This window comes from Nelumbo lutea, chromosome 5 (assembly GCF_056320005.1).
Source record: "Nelumbo lutea isolate HS-2025 chromosome 5, American lotus-T2T, whole genome shotgun sequence".
In the NCBI taxonomy this organism is placed as follows: Eukaryota; Viridiplantae; Streptophyta; class Magnoliopsida; order Proteales; family Nelumbonaceae; genus Nelumbo; species Nelumbo lutea.
The window spans coordinates 15,336,048-15,354,941 of NC_142688.1; the positions used below are offsets into that span (position 1 = coordinate 15,336,048).

The 18,894-nt window shown below is 36.8% G+C and overlaps 1 protein-coding gene across 3 annotated transcripts; it reads right to left on the reverse strand.

Moving 5' to 3' along the window:
- Positions 1–7,709: 7,709 nt before the first annotated feature.
- On the reverse strand, positions 7,710–16,755 carry GCL1 (GCR2-like 1). Of its 3 annotated transcripts, XR_016098622.1 has the most exons (7): positions 16,312–16,598; positions 15,977–16,167; positions 15,747–15,858; positions 13,612–14,079; positions 13,113–13,495; positions 9,495–9,541; positions 7,710–7,886 (listed from the first exon to the last, which is right to left on the reverse strand). XR_016098622.1 is itself a non-coding variant. In XM_088942416.1 (6 exons), the coding sequence occupies exons 2-6, from the start codon at positions 16,462–16,464 to the stop codon at positions 13,154–13,156; spliced, it is 1,266 nt and encodes a 421-aa protein (XP_088798542.1). In that variant the 5' UTR covers positions 16,465–16,520; positions 16,615–16,755; the 3' UTR covers positions 12,682–13,153. The 3 variants fall into 3 exon arrangements, 2 of the variants coding, with proteins under 2 accessions (XP_088798542.1, XP_088798544.1); XM_088942416.1 differs by lacking the exons at positions 7,710–7,886; positions 9,495–9,541 and adding an exon at positions 16,615–16,755 and having other exon boundaries at positions 12,682–13,495; positions 16,312–16,520; XM_088942418.1 differs by lacking the exons at positions 7,710–7,886; positions 9,495–9,541 and having other exon boundaries at positions 12,682–13,495; positions 16,312–16,670.
- Positions 16,756–18,894: the final 2,139 nt, after the last annotated feature.

An 18,894-nucleotide genomic window follows, 5' to 3' on the forward strand; every position in this document is an offset into this window, starting at 1 on the left:
AAAGTTCAAATTTACTCGAAGATAGAAAAAAAAACTGAAATAAATTCTCTTAATTCTTTCATATTTAAGCAACATGTATTTTCTTACCTGCTAATTGATATGTAATCAAATGTCATGACATGATGGATTGGGAATGGGGAAGAAGGTAGGGCCAAGTGTAATGGGGGTACGAAACATGACATGTGGGTTACAGGTGGGCATTTATGCAGTCGTGGGTGTGGGGCGTCTAATTGATGGGGGTTGCATTGAACTGAATCAATTGGGGGTGCATGCATCTGCTGATTATAGCCTAGTTTGCATGTTAGGATCAAGGACCAATGACAAGAGACTGTTTGTCAGTGTTTGATTTGCATAGAGAGTTGGAGGACATACGGCATACGCTGCGTATTGCGTATAGGGGTGTCAATTGGCCCATTAGATTTGGTCCATTCCGATCTAGTCCAATGTGTCAATTCAATCTAACGAATATTTTGGATCGGTCCAATTTAATGTGTGGATCGTCTTATTTGTTCAAATTTGCTTTAATTTAGATTATTTCAACCTAATCCAATAAAAATCATTATAGACTGTATTGTTGGTCCATCCAATTCATCTAAATTGATTTTGATTTGGATGAGGTCCAATCTAAAATTGGTTCATTGACACCCCTGCATACGCTCATACTTTTAGAGAGGCAAATAAAGCATTTGATTGACTTGCCAAGAGGATTGATAATCCTTCTTTCTTGCATAGAGATTTGGAGGACACTTTCTTATGGGGTTGTGATATGACATAAGATGCAAAGGCTGCATTTGGTATTCTTTATTTTAAAGACTTATCTCTCTTTTTTTTTTTTTTTTGCAGTTAAAAACTAAGTATTTGTAGGAATATTTTATGTTTTAACTTGTAACTACAAAAAGGAGACAAGTCCTTAAAATAAATAATGTCAAATGCAACCTAAATTACCAAAACTCTCTCTTCATAATTTAATTGAAGGTTATGTTTGATTTAAATGAAAATGCAGGGAAAGGAAGGGAAAGGTAAGAAAATCTTTACAAACCTTGTAACCTTTTCTTTCAAACCAAACGTAGCTCAAGCCCTAAGGGTGTGAAATGAAATTTTCAAAATGAGGAAAATGGATAAATCCTATTACCCCTCAAAAAATTACTGCGTTTGTGATGACTCAACTTACCAAAGGTCTCAAAAAACTCAAAGTTACCACATGCTAGCCTTTTCAAATGTAAATATTTTTAATCCTTGATACCCTAAATATATTTTCTAACAAAAAAAAAAAAAACTAGACCAAGGCCATGTTTGGGTCGTAGTGCTAAGTTAAAAATAATTGTTTATTCGAATAAGCACTTATTTGCATTTGGCACCCAACTTTTTCAAGTGCTTATTTTTTGTGTAGGGCGTTTGGTAGTCTTTTTCTCTAATAAACACTTAAATAACAAAATTTGACTATTCTGTCCTTCAATTTTTTTTTTCAAAATTTCAAAATATACCATTTGAAAGCACTTTTATTAAATTACTTTTGTAAAAACATTTTTATGAAATCACTTTTATATAGGTGCTTTTATGAAAGCACTTTTACAAAAGTATTTTCTTAAAAGTGCTTTCATAAAAATACTTTCTTAAAAGTAATTTCATAAAAGTACTTTTGTAAAAAAGTTTTTTCATAAAAGTGCTTTTGTAAAAAGTTCTTTCATAAATGTACTTTTTAAAAGTAATTTTGTAAAAATATTTTCATAAAAGTATTTTTATAAAATTCAACTAGGAATGATTTTTTAAGTGGTATTTTAAATTTCATATAGGGATACTTTTGAAAAAAAATTAAATAAATATTTATTATATAAGCACTTAAAAACAGTTGGAAATTTAGACTTAAAAAACAAATCCTTATTTTTAAAATAAACACTTATTTCGAACTTATTCCCCAAATACCAATAAATACTTAATGGCCCAAATAAGCACTTCCAAACATGGCCTAAAGGTCATTATATCCTTGTAGTCATTTTAACCATTCCATTATCTATCTATCCATCTTTCTAGATCTGTGTAAATCTCAATAAGATACCGAATGGATGAATTGGAAAGGTTTGTGCGTCAGGTAAAGGCGTAGCTGAAATTTTCCCATGCGTTGCAAGTCTTGCGACCTTGACTGGGGCTGAATCACAGATTCACAGGTCATAGCTTTTCATGATAAAAAGCCACAAATCTGGCAATAGCCATATTGGTTGGGTTTTAGTATGTCTCCATTGACTAAAACCCAACCAATATGGCTCTTGCCAGATTTGTGGCTTTTTATCATGAAAAGCTATAACCTGTGAATCTGTGATCCAGCCCAAGTCAAGGTCGCAAGACTCGCAACGCATGGGAAAATTTTTGCTCCAAAACTCTCCCAAACGGAAAATGGAGTACTCTTCAAATAAATATAATTAATGTATTAAAAAAGAATTCTGATTAGCTGAACGTTTTGGCTGTTCTACAACACTTACAGCCCAACACGACTAAGTTTCCTTCAGGCTTTACAACCCACATAGCCCAATAATCCCAACCCAATCCATGAAAAATCTCAAGTTTTGAGGGAGCCACGTGCGAGTAGGGCCCACTAAAGTCACACCCTAAATAGAGAGTTGCTGCTAGATGGATGCATAATGGAATCCTTGTAATACCACTAAATCCTGGTTTACCATGGGCGGGAAATGGTATAGGAAGGAACACAGGATGTGTAGAGGTCAAGACTCAAGTATGAGTGCATGACCCATAAAATTCTTCCTTTCTTGTTCATGTTAATTAATACAGGAGTTGATTTTTCTTTTTCATCAGCCGACGTAAGAGTAGATAGACTATATATTTCGTTTTCCTAAGTTACAGGTATTATTTATCGTATCGTGGGAGGGGTTCAGCAATTGAAGAGATATAAATGGAAGCTGTCAATGTACACCTTTGGAATTGGAATGTGCTGTCTCATTGGGCTTGAGTGGCATAGTGTGCGTATTATTTGTCAGCCGCCCTCCACGTGTTTTCCTTCGAAATGATGTTTTCCTTCGAAAGAATGGGCCATCGGCCCAAAACTGTTATTTTAAGTTCAATTAAAAAAAAAAGGAGGAATATAAATATGTACAATACTAAGCCTTAAGTTTGCAAGCTGTCATACCGTATGAAGGGTTACGATCAGATGAAGCCAAAGTTTGGTTGCCGCAAAATTTCTTTAGGCTAAGTTTGAAAGGAGTAAATATGTACTGTGCAAATAAATACAAAATATAAGGTCTTGTATTCTACATATTTGCATTTGTACTCTTTTCAAACTGAGCCTTAAGTTATGTTTGGTTTTAAGATTTGTATAGGTTTTCCTGTTTTTTCCTACCTTTTCCTTTAAATCAAACATAGCCTTAATGTTTTGGATAAAAATGGGCAAAGCATAAATTTTGGGACAGATGTCCAGTTGTGACTTTTATGCCACAACAAATCTAACATCTGTTTCTGCTTATGTCTTTGATCAGTTTTCATGTTTGTTCTATGTGCATCTTATTACCATTTTTTTCTTCTCGGAATAGGACGTCAAGGTGGGGCTTCTTCATCAGATCTAGGATTTATTCCAAAAAATGCCATCTTTCCTTCTTGAGATAGGGGATTCCAAGGGACCAAGAAACATGCAGCGAGAATTGGTTCCCATAGTTTCGAGCATATCAAAATTTATACTGATGGTTCTTTTAATCCAATCTCAAATCGTTAAAGTGCAGCTTTTGTCGTTGCCACTCGCGATAATCACTTATTATTTGCATAAGGAAACGTCATTGCAGCTCAAGGATGCCAAGATACTGAATTCAAGGCAGTTGTTAAGGATATAAACACATATCCATTCAAGAAAGAAACATCATTGGCAACTGGATAACTCAAATGCATATTGGAACTATAGTGCTCAATATCACAAAATTACAGGGCTTTCAAGCAAAACATATCCCTAGAGATCAGAATACTGTAGCTCATCTTTTTGCTTACTACTCTACTAAGTTTGATGTAAATATAATATACGTCTTTTCTGGACTTCATGTACTTTCAAATTATCAATAAATTTTATTTTATTTAAAAAAAAAAACTGTATGAATGTGAGGAAGGGTGCAGAATCTTCAAGATTTTTTTAGAATTTCATCTTCTGAATCTTTTTGTTTTTTTTTTTTTTTTTATAAAACTTAATCTGATGGATCTGCTCCAAGTAAATGTCACACATGAAATCTGAACTGCCAGCTTCCTTTATCACTTGCTCTTATAATGTGTTTAGTGTAGCTTTCATTTATTAAATAAACATTTGTATATGATTTATCTTCAAAATCGAGAAAAGTACTTAAATCATTTATTGACAATTAGATGCCATTAGACACTACATCAGCCAAACAGTGAATAAATATTCTATCATTAGAAGAAACATTAAAATGTTAATGTTTTTCCATTGGTCAGTGCTCACATAAATCAAAATCTACTTATATTAATATCAATGCATACGGATGAACATAATAAAAAAATACTGACTTAGCAATGATATGGCGACATTTTGTTTAACACCTAACACGAAACATCCAATAAATAAAACAGACGCATAATCCCTTTCTCTATGCCTACATGACATATGAGGTTTATATACAGCCAACTGCACTCCACAGCTTCCGTAACAGGAATTTACAACGAATGACCGAGCAATCGCAGAATAAGTGAATTCATTTTCAACGTCTAAGCTTACCAATGCGATTGCAGCATTTCTTTTCCTTAATTTTTTTTTTGCTACTAATTTCTTTCCTTAATTACTGCACCACAAATAAAATGGCGTTTTAACCCATGAGTTGTGTTCTTTAACCAATAACCAGTAAACGCATTGCAGCTTGAAAACTCTAAACGGCTGAAACCAGTGATTTAAAACTACTGATCCAGATGCCAAATCCACACATTTGTCAAAATTCCCATTTCACAGAATAGATTTCCTGTGGCAGTGGTTGCATGCAACCGCAAGCCTCAATGAAATAAATACGCTAGTATTTTAAAGTTTAAATCAAACATTTGCCACGACTATGTGATCTCCCGCCCCCATTTCATTCGTATAATTGGAAAACTCATGCACATGTGTACATTTTGTATTTACACTTTTCTTCACGCTGAAACATGGATGATGGATACTGGGTACTGTATTTATGGTATTATGTTGATATTACATATTTGTATTGTTCTATATACTGCAAAAAGTATATTTATTTAATGTATTTGAGGGTTCACACAGTCATACTTGTGTAAACAAAATCATAAATTATTATCTAAATGAAAGCCCACCCAACCCACGTAGGATGGTCATTTATAGCCTGACCCAGAATCTTAAACAAGCCCGGTTCACATTGATATGTGCATGCATGCAGCAGCCGAAGACCCGGTCAAAGTGGATAGCAGTAGAAGACCCGGTCATGTTAGCTCTTAGTTGAGATAAGCCTTATCCATTCAGTTTTAATTCTGTTAGAATAGATAAGCCTTCAATTCTGCTCCTAGATAAGTGCATTCTGTTTCCTAGATAAGTGCATTAGATAAGTCTTCAATTTCTGTTCCTAGATAAGTGCATTATATTTCTTAGATAAGTGCATTCTGTTTTTTTGTTGATAAGCTCCTAAGATTAAGGGGCAGTAGTTCCTATTTCTACTCCCAGTTTGTAGCACCATAAGGCTATAAATATAGTCTGAATGAATGGAGTTGGCATTGGCTTTTCTACAAACAAACTCTCTCTTCTCCTTATTCTAGATCCTTCTCCCTCTTGTTAGATAACTTGAGCGTATCACACATCAGGTCCAAAAATTTAGGGCTGGGTTTGCAGCCAACACAAGCCTGGTTTAGGCCTTATCCAACCCCAATAATTGGGCTCGCATCAGGCCCAGGAATTTCAGGGGCGGACTGCTTGTTTGTAGTTGGTTATAGGCAGTGCATGTTTTGAAATTCAGATCTCGTTGGTCTGGGGGACAACACTTACAACATATAAAAACATGTTTCTAAAATCAACACGATTTTGTTTTATGTTGTAGAAATCCCCTAAAATGGAACTTAGATGCCTATTTAGCAACTGTTTGATGTCATTATCATTTTCTGAATTATAGGTACCGGTGCTGAAAACGTTTCCTGGAACAATGGTACCAAATAGAAAAATTTATTGTTGCTCCAAGAAACGTCCTACAACAATTTCAAACATAACATATACATAAATTTCCGAAGAGTTGCTAATCATCCTGTATCATTTAACATAGTTCGGTGTCTCATTTATTTTTAATTTTGTCACCCTTCGTTTTTCTTTGCTGAAGTCTATATCACCACCGCCTACTACGCTAGTCGTCTGCATTGTTCCCCAAAGGCCAAAACCACAATAGTAGCGCCACTACAAGAAATATTGGCTAAGCCGACGGTGTTAAACAAGCGGTTATAAAAATCACCGGCATAGACCCATATATGCTGGCGATTTTAGCATAACCGCCATCTGTGGATAGAGGGCGGCGGTTCAATTAATTAAGCAGGTGGTTTTGCATTGAATCGACCGATCATGAATTACTCTTGAACCGGGTGTTTCCTCCAAAACGTGGTAAGTGGGCGCCACTTTTTCTGTTTCGTCTTTGAGAGAGGAACGACTCCTCTTCTCAACTTCGTCAGTATTGCCGGTGATTAATAGAGATTCAGTCGATCTCAAAGTTGTATTTAAACAGTATTGAGAGGTCTGTAATTGAGTAGAGAAGTCAAGGAGTCATTTTGAGGACTCGACAAAGGCAAGTTCTTCAATTGTGTAATGTTTATACTGCATTCATCTTTCCCATTGAATTCTAAAACCCTATTCATACTTTTTTTCCTCTTAGGGTGAGAATCATCTACTGCTCTATATTCCTGGTACACAACGAAGTCGAAACAGTAGATTCAGAAGCTTGATCGGAGAAGGGTTCTGCTTTAATTTATTGGTTAGTTAATAATTTTGATATTAAATCTCTTCAGTTTTTGCACACTTATATATGTTGAAAAATATTTAATCATGGGATGGTTAGGAGAAAAAAAAAAAAGAAGAACCTTGATAGACATGCAATCAGAATTGAACAAGAATGGAGGATCAAAAGAATATAATTCTTTGTTCTTCCTAACAACGTTTCTACTGATAATATGTAGTTTTTGTTTCTATAATTTATTAGCAACAAAGGTATTTTTTGCCATTTTGATTTTGTACAATTAGCAATGCTGCAAGCCCCAGAAGAAATTTAACCAACTCTGTTTTCCCAGCATTCAATATTCGTCTATAATCCTTCTCTGAACCTGCTGCCTACATCTTCCCTAACCCTGCTTTTATTTTCCTTACCTTTTAAAATAGTCCAAACATACCACTTTTGAGACAAATTTTCCAACCATATGTCAACCAGACTCTGATATTAACTAAATAATATTGAGATTAGATGTCTTCATTTGGTTATGAACCTACAACCATGTAGTTTAAAAAATAGTACCCAAACTAATTTTGCCAATATGTTCATTATGCATATACACGTATGTGTGGATGGATATCACCGGATCCTATTTAGCCCATCTGGTCAGGGGTTCCAAAGCTCTGATAATAATAATAATATATATATATATATATATATATATATATATATATATATATATATATATATATATATATATATATATATATATATATATATATATATATATATATATATATATATAGATTTACAATTTAACTTCATTGGATTCAGATCATGATCCAACCCATTGACAGCCTAATCTATAGAAACTAAAAATAAGAAAAAGACTTCCCAAGTATTTTCATCATATGAAATACTAAATTACCTCACATCTTCCTTAAAATCTTCAAAGTCCTCGTATGAAAACCGTCGATAGATAGTCTGACAAAGAGTAAAGAAAGTAAGTATAAAGAAGATGGAGATCTGTTGACATTAAAGAGAATCCTATTCTTTATTAAAAATGGAGGATTAATGTTGCCAATAACAATCAATGGGCTGAAGAGGGTGATCAAAGACCCTAGCACATTTACTGACTACAGATAGATCATAAACATTAGTAGGTGTAACTTTGATATTAAAAGCAAAAGAATTCAAAAAAACAAAAATAAAATAAAATGAGATCGTGCTAGTGCACATGATAAGCAATCATTTCATTTAATAGAACAAATTAGAACTAAGTAACAACTAAGAAAGAATACAGCAATGCCAAATGTATCTTATCCATTCATATATACCTTTTTCATCTTTTCCTAATTATCGGTGCTAATCTGTGAACACAATTTACATCTTATTTACATATTTATATTATTATAAATTTGATACTTGAAATGACCATTTCCACCTTCCAATTTGAAGAGGACACTGATATTGGATGAAGGAAGCAATGAACCTCAAGAATTGACAATCAATGGTATAAACATACACATGGTAGACATGCACTGATATGCTAATTTGGCAGTGCAGTAGCAGGATATGCTACTTTGACATGCACTGATATGCTAATTCTACAAACCAATATCACATTGGTAAACCTCGTGTAGACTCAAACCTAACTGGTTCTCACATTTTGAAATGCACATATGATGGGTAGCACCACTTCATGAGAACACAGGACAAAGTATGAGAATGGCCAATTCATGCAAGAAAATGCCAAACTTTATGCCCATATCCAGCCCACTCTCCAAATTCCCTCGATATTTGGGACTGACATTGGATAATAGCCTGTAATGCTGAATAGGACTAACTGGATCTAAGCCCAGACAGGATTGAGTCAAGGACTTAGGTCCAGTATATAAGAGGATGGAATTTGGACTTCCAGTTGTCAATGATAAGAAGATAAACCCAACATAGTTAGTTACCAATAAGGAAATCCCACCATAGTTACCTGGTTTTGACCTAGACCATGACCTAACATTGCTGCCTAATAATATAAACCAGTCAAGCTTAAACTTACCTCAATTCAAACCATGTGCACACCTAGTCACAATTTCCTCTCCCTTTATCACGAATCCATATCCTTTAGAAGCTCTTTAGCTCTATCTTTAGCTATTGTGATCTCATCCTTCACAATGTGGGAAGCAATTAACTCTTGGCCTTCTGGCTCTGTGGGACCTAGGGGTACTTTTCTATAGTCTTTGGTTCCTTATGCATATGTTTTAGTAGGAGAAAATTAGAAGAGTTCTCAAAAAATCTCATAGACATTTATTATATCTTTGTGGTTTTTTATTAAATGTCTGGACACTTGCACTTAAAGTGTTTAAGGTTCTAATTGAAGATAGAAAGTACTATCTTTTGGGTTTGGAAGGTGGTATATTGTAAAGCATTAGGCTAGGGGTCCTTTTCATGTCTATAAAAACTCTTCTCCATTAATATTTGTTTTATCCAATATGCCAAACCTTTGATAAAAGAAACATCTTTGGCATGAAAGAAGGGAAAGTGTACTTTTAGAGAATTATTGGAAAAGATTAGCTGAGAATAAAGAATAAGTACCTGACCAAGGCCAACAACACCAATAGGTTGCAGTGTCTTCTCCCACTCTGCAAACAAAATATACCTCTTTAGTTGGCATCAGTTTATAAAAGATGGCCAAGCTATTATATTACAAATTCTCTAGGAAAGTAAACAACATGCAAATTTTCTTTTGTTTATTTTTCTTTTTTCGGGGGCAGGGAGAAGAACTGATTGATTAACATATACGACAATATCCTATAGAAGAAGTGAAAAGTAAAGTTGAAAACACAAGTTACACTGTATAAATCTTACTATCACAACTTTGAAAGGGTAGATACTAGGTTTCACATATTTGGATCATATAGAGCTCAATATTGCACTATAAATGTGATGCCTATTCCCATGTGCATATCCATGGAAGCCACCTGATGTAGGATGACAGATAGCAAACAGGTGCTTTGGTACCAATTGATGTAGGACAAGTATCACCAATATTACAGTAGTAATAATTTTGAAAGAAAAATGAAAAGGAATTGATGTTTATAGAGTTTAGATATAGGGTTTGGGCTTGTGGATCTAGGAACAGGTCTATGAAAAGGAGGGTTCACATAGGCTAAAACTCTTCAACATGCAGAAATCTTTAGGGGGGAGGGGTGCTTGCCAATGTGTAAGGTTTTCTTTAACAGGAATACCTGCCACATCAGCATAAACAATATTATCATAATGGTAAATGTATAAATTTCCTAATATTTCCTAATCGATTTCTGTTTTATTTTTTACCTGCATGTACAGTTTCAAATGAAAATTAATTAATGATCATGGTGCTGTTCATTCTTGTTTAGTTTACTTTAGTTTAGTATCAACTTGATATCTGGCATGTCTCTTCTCGGGTTTCAGCATGCATTTTGTTTAGTTCTGACATGATATCAGAGTAGGATCAGGACAAGGATTTAACAGTGATTTGGGCTAGGATTCTGTGCCTAGAACATCAACCAACTTAGTAGTTTGTTGATAGTCAATTAAGGTAAGGGAAAATCAATTTAATCAATTAAGTGATTTTGTATCAGCTTCCGTAGTTTTATTTGACTATTCTGTCAAGTAGTTTTCCTTGATATTGTTCAATATATACCGTCTCCATTGGAATGCATGGCCAATTTTTAGTTCAATGAGTATTATCACACCATAAAGGGTGATCAGCTTCTTTACCTCAAGATATCTGCATTTTTATGATAAATAGATTAAAGATATTTGCATTTAAAGTGTGTTCACCCAATTAAACCTAATCAGGAGATTGACATAAGGAGTTTTGGCTCTAAATTACATATTAGGTGTAAGGTTTTCAAATATGGGAGGGGGAAGCATAAAGGAAATAACACAATTAGACTGTGGAAGATACCCCCAAGTGTCTTATTTGACTGTGGAAGATACCCAACTGTCTTCGAGTCAGACATTATGATTATCCCAATTATTAACCATGATGTTTTAAGTTTTAAGTCATCTCATATCAAATTTTAAGTTTTAAGTTATTATTTAAATAAATAAGTATAGTTGTCAGTATAATTGGGTCTATTGGGTCAGACATGGTTATCCCAATTATTAACCATGATGGTCCTTGGGCTGTGAATTTGTCTTGATTGATAATCGTTTCGGGACTGAGATCACCATGTCAGCCTGTCCTGATCCAGATCTCACCTGTTGACAGACTTACTCCTAGCTGGGTATAGTTAAAACTAAGTATATGTATCCGTATCCAATAAAATATTGCTAAAGCTCAAAAATCATGGACAAGACACTGATAAAAAAAATCTTTGACAAGACATACCAAAGCCATTTATCTTGGTTGATTTATGTGCTGCAGTGACTCCACCATCCAAAGGTACCTAATCTTTTCCAATATGTTTACAAGCCTTGACAGAAATATTGTTGACAAGAAACACACTCAAATAACCAAAGGAGTAGGGTTCTACTTCAGAAGTCTAATATAATAGAGTTTCATCTAAAAGAGTCCACTATGGAAACACACTCAAATATCCATAGGAGTAGGGTTCTACTTCATAAGTCTAATATAATAGAGTTTCGTCTAATAGTAGCAAGATCAATAATTTTCCTAGTTGATCCTTTGTCTAGACAGAGTGTACAATGAAACATTTTGTTTTGAGGAGCTGACAGAACCTGGCTGTACTTGGTAGTACAAATTGAACATCTAATGTAGATAGATCCCTAGGACTGCAAATTCATGGTTGACTTACTTTCTAGGGAAGAGCAAATAGAACTGATTTTCATCAGGGTCCTGTCTTAGGCATTTGTAATATGAAAGTTTTATTCAGTTTTTTATTTTTTTTTGATAATTTGGCAAAAAGTATTGTATTAATAGTATGCGAATGAGAAGGGAGGGACACACTTTACTGTACAAAAGAAACATGTATCAAGAACTAGGGCACCCTCTGCTGTACAAAAAGAACATGTTTCAAGAATTACTCAAAATGTATCACTATATCATTTACAGTGAATCAGTAATATACAAAAAACTATCACAATATAATTGGAGAAGGTCAGCAAGGTGAACGACCACCAGAGTGTAAACAGCAATAGGTGTTTGATTGGAGACAAGAGCACATGTAAACTGTCTTTGGGTCGTTTAAACGAGTGAGAGTGGGGAAGGAAATTTTTGGGGTGTTTATTTTCTCTGTTTTTTTTTTACAATTATTATTTTTAGATTTTTTTTTTTAAGTTTCATTATTAAGTAGGGTTGGGGATGTGGTCGTGGTTATAATTTGTTTATGCCTTTGGGGGTTTCTTTCTGTTGCCCTGCTTTGTTGACTTTACATGAACTAATTTTAGTAGATTTATGTTTTGATTAAGTGTATATCAACTAACTAGAACTTGAGTATAAGTGCAAATTAGATTATCAAAATGGATTGTATTGAATTCTTGTTTCAGATTTCAGTTTCATAATTATGCTTTAGGTTTCAGCAGGTTTAAACTGACATTCTTGATTTAAAAAAAAAAAAAAAAATAAACCTACATCGGCTGTCATGCAAACCACCACCTTTGGCAAATCACTATACTTAAACTGGTAGTTTATACAATGTCTACGCCGGCGATCCGAACCGCTACCTTTGATGAAATATAACATTTATGGTGGCGGTTTATTTAGATGACAATTAAGTCTAAGCTGACGGTTAAAAAAGTCGGATTTGAATACAAATTTTAACTAAGGCGGCGGTTTATGGAAATGACAAATGAATATAGGCCGGCATTCAAGGGTGCCGGCTCAATAACTAAACCGGCGATAGAGGGCACCGGCTAAATAACTAAACCGGCAGTCAAGGCATCCATTAATGGCGGTTTGAATTGCTGCCGTGCACTATATAAGCCGGCAATTCTCTAAAGACCGCCAACAAAAGAATGGTTGGACCGGGTCCCTAGGACGGCGGTCTGTCTTCTAAGCTGGTGTCCATGACCTAGGGCGACACAACTTAGATGGCGGCCATTGAACCGCTGGCTCATGTCTATGCCGCCGGTTGAAATGGCTAAGCCGGCGGTTTAGTGAGCGCCAGCTTAGCTTGTTTTTCTTGTAGTGCGCTCCGGGCCTCCGGCAAGCAAATTAAGATAAAACTGGAGTGTACAACCGATTTATATGCATCAAGACGTTACAAGGCTTTAGGCCGGGAAGATAGTTGTAATTCGGCGTCTCCCTAGAGCTCATAACCTGGGAACCTGGAGTTTTCAGGGGAGACGAGGTCAAACCAGAGGCAAGCTACTCCGGCAAGCCCTTGGAAAAGGGAGTAGGCGTGGTCGTTCCAACGGACATGACCAGCCGTCACCAGTCTCCCGGCATTGTGATACAAGAAACTGGAAAATGCCTCAGCTCTCTTCTGGTAGATGGTCTTTCCAGTCAAACGATAGAGCGAAAGGAAGGCATACGCATTGCCGCTAACACCGTCGGAAAGCCCCACTTTTCTCACCAACCCGTTCTTCCATACAACTTCCCCTGCCTCTATTGCTGCATCACGGAATTCCCTGTCACACGAGAACACCTACAAACCACACAGTACACATGAACGAGTCTTCAGTCTGGTCTCAAGACTCTGAACCACAAAAACAAAAAAGCTGAAAATTTAAAATCGTTGCCTTTATAATTAGAAGTACATACCTGGGATGCATTGCACAGGGTGATGGCCATGCCGGTGGCACCATGTGACCACTGCACCAACTTGTCCCTTGGGTTGCCTTCACTCGACGGGTAATTGCCGCTGTGGGGAAATCTGTTCTTCATCATGTACCTGAAGGTGTCCTTAACATCCTCAGCGTCTTGCCTAGAGAGAGGAAAGTGGAGCACCACGTGAAGGATCCCAGCAAGGCCATGGGCTGCACCCCAGTACCCAGTGCCGTGCCATCTATACATCAATGGGCAAGCTGTGTTATCGGATGCCCCAGCTCGTCCACCGGCCAACACTGCCTCAACCACCGGCATGAGAAGGTTTTTGGGAACTACTTCCCCAAGATGCCTGTTTATGAACAAGGCCGCCCAAAGAAAACCGGCTCGACCATAGTGAAGCTCATAAGGCATACCAAAACCACCTTCTTCCGGTCCACTAGGAAGAGCTCTGTCTTGCGCCACCTGAACATTGGTGATCAGCCTAGTTTCGTTTAGCTACTGGCGAATTCACATCTGCGCCCCACAGCACATCCCGACCTTGTATTGGATGTCATCTCTAATACTTGTTATCGGAAGAGGTTACCAAATACAAGATGGGGATGTGCTATGGAGAAGGGCGCAGATGTGAATTCGCTACTGGCGGACTATTTAATTATTAAAGTACTAAACATTAATTTTCTGCTAAAAATACATCTGGCATTACACAACCTGTCCAACAAGGATGTTTCTGTCCCGCGAGCTTGGGCCTACACTTATGCCGGATATATTTTCAATAATTTATAATTTATACAGATGCATATATTTAAATTGATTAGGCATATAATGTTACACTATATAAAATATTTCTAACCTTTTTAAAAGTAAAGTGTGTTAATATAACATCATCAAAGCAGTTCAGCCCAAATTACAGTTGGGGTAAATGCCTACTCCAAATTGATGTAAATTCATGAGCGATTGATGTATAAAAGAGAGGTTTTTAACATTTTGAAAGTTTATAGGTATGAAATGGGATTTTTGCATTGAGTCTGTCCATGCTTTTCCGTTCTTTACTGTTCATATTGAGAGAGATAAGATTCCATGGTTCCATCTCCAAGAGGTAAATATGCACGTGCTTATTAAAAAACAGTAGTGGAACATTGGAGAGGGAATCCCAAATGGACCAGGCAGAAGTATCCTGAAATCTAGGGTCTGCACCACAAAATTCCATCTATGCAGACGAGAAATATATGCTGCCGTAGGCGTAATGCTATCAATCACAGCCGTCGATGTATTGGTGTGGCCCCATCTTCAGTAAACCAGATTTCCTATTCACTTTTTCTATCCACTCTCGAAATCTGCACGTTGAGGATGGACTCAAACAAAATACATCCAAGGCACTGATTTTAAGTTTTTATCCCTATTATAGCGGATTTGACAGAGATCTCCACCGACGGCCGACGACGGTGTTTTTGGGATTGGATAACCAGCTTATTCCCGTCAACACTGTAGGTAAAATATCAGACATATCGTACTGTAGTCTGTAAATGATAGTTCAACAAAACCCGTAACCCCATGCATTCATTCTACGAGTGTGATCGATAGTGATACAACTTCTACCTCAGAGTCGGAGGGTTACAACTTAGAAGAGATACACAGACAAAAGAAAAGTCGAGATAAACATATAGCTGGTGTGCTGCTACCTTCCTTTCTTTACAACTAGAACAGTTTTTCAGTTTTAACTTTTCACGAGACAAGACCGATGACAGACCCTAAACCCATGTTTAATTAGTATATATTACTCCAAAATCAACATTCAATGAGTTCAATGCATCAGTTTCAGAGCTTTCAAAGGAGTTTATGTTCAGAATTTCCGCATCCGTCTTTAGAAAGAAGTTAAGCTGATATTTGGGCCGATAAATCTTAATCGCTAAAGGCTTAATTTGATCTAACTAATCCTGTTTCGATCCTTCATAGCCAGTGCTAACAACAAATGTTATATTAGCATCGGATCTCTTACTCTATATCCCCGGTCCTCTCCTTTAATTTCCAACAGTGACTTGCACACACACACAGATAAACCAGCAAAACCTGACCTAACTCAACAAGTATTAAGAACTCTCCAAAGAAACGGGAAGAAAACAGCAGAGTACCTCAAGGAAGAGGTCCAAGTAAAGATCACGTCTTTGACAGTCATCCTTGTAATTAGCAACAACAGCACCCAGTGCATAAACCCCTCCGCTTCCACATAAAAATGTCAGGTGCCTGCAATATTAATTCCTCGATGACAACACACACTAATTAATTAAAGACTTGGTTCTAGATCTGTTTTTATAAAATATTGGTGGAGCCTGGAGGGAGGGAAGGAGGCGACCGGTGTTACCTTTTGGAGGAACGTGCCACGGCTGCACAGGTATCGACTATCTCAGCGCATAATTGCAGGTCACTTTGGCAGCCAGTGGCCTGGTATGACCTCGAGCAAGTGAAAGCTGTCCCAAGTAAGCCTGTGTAGACGGTTGGGTCTAAGCTCTGCAACCGCAAACCTCCTCTTTCCTTCCATGTGGCTTCTATCACCTATCAAATTTGAAAATCCAATTTTGATATTTCATTACACATACAGGAGACCCTCAAATCAATCCCCCACCCTCACCCCCAACCCCAAATTACCCAGAAAAAAAAAATTAAGCAAATAAAGTTGATTCAGTTCAAGCTTCATACCCGGTCTTTCAGGGAGATGGCCGCTTGAAGAAACGTCTCTCTAGTAAGATAGAGAGTAGTAGTCGCAAGATCTGTCATGTGTAATTTATCTAGTCGTTCATTTCCCTCTTCGTCACCTTCCTGAGATGCCATCTCCACCATTGAAGAAGACATTTTCTCCCTTGCGCACTTCTTCTCACTCGTTCTCTCAGTTGCTCGACGCCCGACCTCTGTCGCAGGCAACAAGATATTTATTACACACGTATAGACGGTTGCCTCTTGCGGAGATAAGATACTACTAGCACAGAGAGAAGGACAACCAACCGCAGTTGAATCAAATGAGGGTCTGAAACGCGGGAATCGAATGTACGTGTCCCACGTTGTCCATCACTCCACCAACAGAGCCTATATGCCTGCCAACTACCATCCCAACCGACTAATCAAGACTGACCGAAGGGCTCAGTTACGGGGCTACAGGAATTTTTGGGCGGTCTGAAATCAAATTGCCTGCAACGTGTTCGATGCTTTTTAATGTTTTTTTTTTTTTTCTTCACGACTCACGAATATAAGAAAATCAAATTTCAAACCCGAAGGAACCCGTTCCCCCGAGGTTGCATCTATTTGGATCGTTGCGTGGGGGTGGATTCAGAAATCATAAACTCTGTAAATTGACTTTCTTTTTTATGTAATCAACATGTATTGACTTTTTAACAAAAAAAAAATGCATTAATTTAAATATCTTCAATTGAATTCTATTTTGTTTTGAATAATCATAAACTCTGTAAATTGACTTTCTTTTTTATGTAATCAACATGTATTGACTTTTTAACAAAAAAAAAATGCATTAATTTAAATATCTTCAATTGAATTCTATTTTGTTTTGAATAATCATAAACTCTGTAAATTGACTTTCTTCTCTGTCTCCAGTTCAAGGCCTCCATCTCTCCATCACTGCTTCTCTTATCAGCACAGGTGTCGTCAATGAGAGTAAAGCCGGTCATCGGGTTTACTCCCGTTTCTTTAGACTAAAGAAAGAACAACTCATTGTCACTGCTGTTTGATTTCTGCCACTAGATTCTCACAAAAAAAATCACTTTGCAAAAGCCTCTGCCACTAAATTCTCACTGGAAAATCCACTTTATTGAAGCTTCCACTGCTGGATGCTGACCAGAAAATCCACCCCTTTTGGTTTTTCATATTGAAACCTAGTAACTGAAGTTTGGTTTTAGCGATGTCACCGCTACTCACTTGGATTTTGTTTGGATTGGAGTGCTAAGGAACTCGATTGAGAAGTGTTGCGGGAAACACTAGGCTCTGTGGTGTGAGCCCGTTACCGGTCTGTTCATTTACAGGTTCTCCATCCACGATCTACGGTGGGGGAGACAACGATGGAACGGCAGCTCTCGTTGATGCTGCCTTAGATCTCACCATCTCGAGCTCGTCCTTCGACCACCGATATTTCGAGCACAAATTCAACCATGTTCAAATTCAAAACAAGAATTCCTAACAACAACCATTGACACTTATCGAAGACAGGAGAAATTTGTTTTGTCTTCCCAATTATTCGATCATTTCATCTTCAATTTCCTTGCGAACTGGAAAAATTTGTAAATCTCCTCTTTGGCAAGTGAAGAAATTCAGCGTACTCCACCTACTCCTCCTTCGTCTTGTGTAGCTGCAAGACCAAAGGCCGCCTTATCACGATTCCAAATCCCCTGGGAAGAAAATCACGCCCAACCATGCTCTCACGAATTGAAGATTATTTTCCAGAACTCTGCCCATTTTCCCCGTTCAGCTCAAGGACCTGCTCTGCGCATCGGTGGAGATGCTTGGAAAAGAAAGCCTTGGGATGGTGGCGATGAAGTGGCTCAAGGATGTGAACCCATGTGCGAGGAAAGAGTTCAAACAATTGATTGGGAATCTCCGTCATCCCAACCTGGTTCATCTTAGGGCTTATTATTAAAAATATGTTTAATAAGGCCAACTTGCCCATTCAGGGGCAGTTTGGTCATGAAAATTGTATATATGGACATGGATAATTTCTGTTAATGAATTCTAACGGATGATGAGTTTTGGAAAACAAAATATCACTCATATGGGTTTTCTGGACATTATGAAAAGTTGTGATAAGTTTAAGAGAAATGTTAAAAAAAGTAATAGTAAATTTTAGACAATTTAGATACCAAATATTTTAAAAAAGACTTTATCCCACTGGACGTATACTCTCTAATCAGCGAAAGTGTGAAACGCATATATAAATTCATTTAAATTTTTAAAATCTCATTTTGCCCCGATAAGATACCCTCCATTCTTGATCTTGGGTTTTGTGGCTGCCAGAAAATCTTGTGCTGCTAATTTACAACGAAAGTAAATCAGTTTCATTCTTAAGCAATGGCATGCCAAGGTTTTTAAAACTGGACTGAATAAGGAATCGCTCTGGATCCAGTTTTTGGGTGGAATAGTTTGACCGTTTGGTTTGAACAAATAATCCACTTTAAGAAAAAAATAAAAACCAAAAGAAGGCCATAAATTGTTCTCGAGTCAAATGGTTTGATGGTTCAACCATTTAGATCAGCAGTTCCCTTACTAAATCAACATTTTTTT

Bases quoted from the DNA above. Each gene is read 5' to 3' on its own strand.
- GCL1 (XM_088942416.1), bottom strand. From the start codon at position 16,464: ATGTCTTCTTCAATGGTGGAGATGGCATCTCAGGAAGGTGACGAAGAG. The intron at 15,859-15,976 runs GTAACACCGGTC...TTAATATTGCAG, and splicing joins GTGGCACGTTCCTCCAAAAG to GCACCTGACATTTTTATGTG. The intron at 14,080-15,746 runs GTACTCTGCTGT...ACCAATGTTCAG, and splicing joins ACTTGGACCTCTTCCTTGAG to GTGGCGCAAGACAGAGCTCT.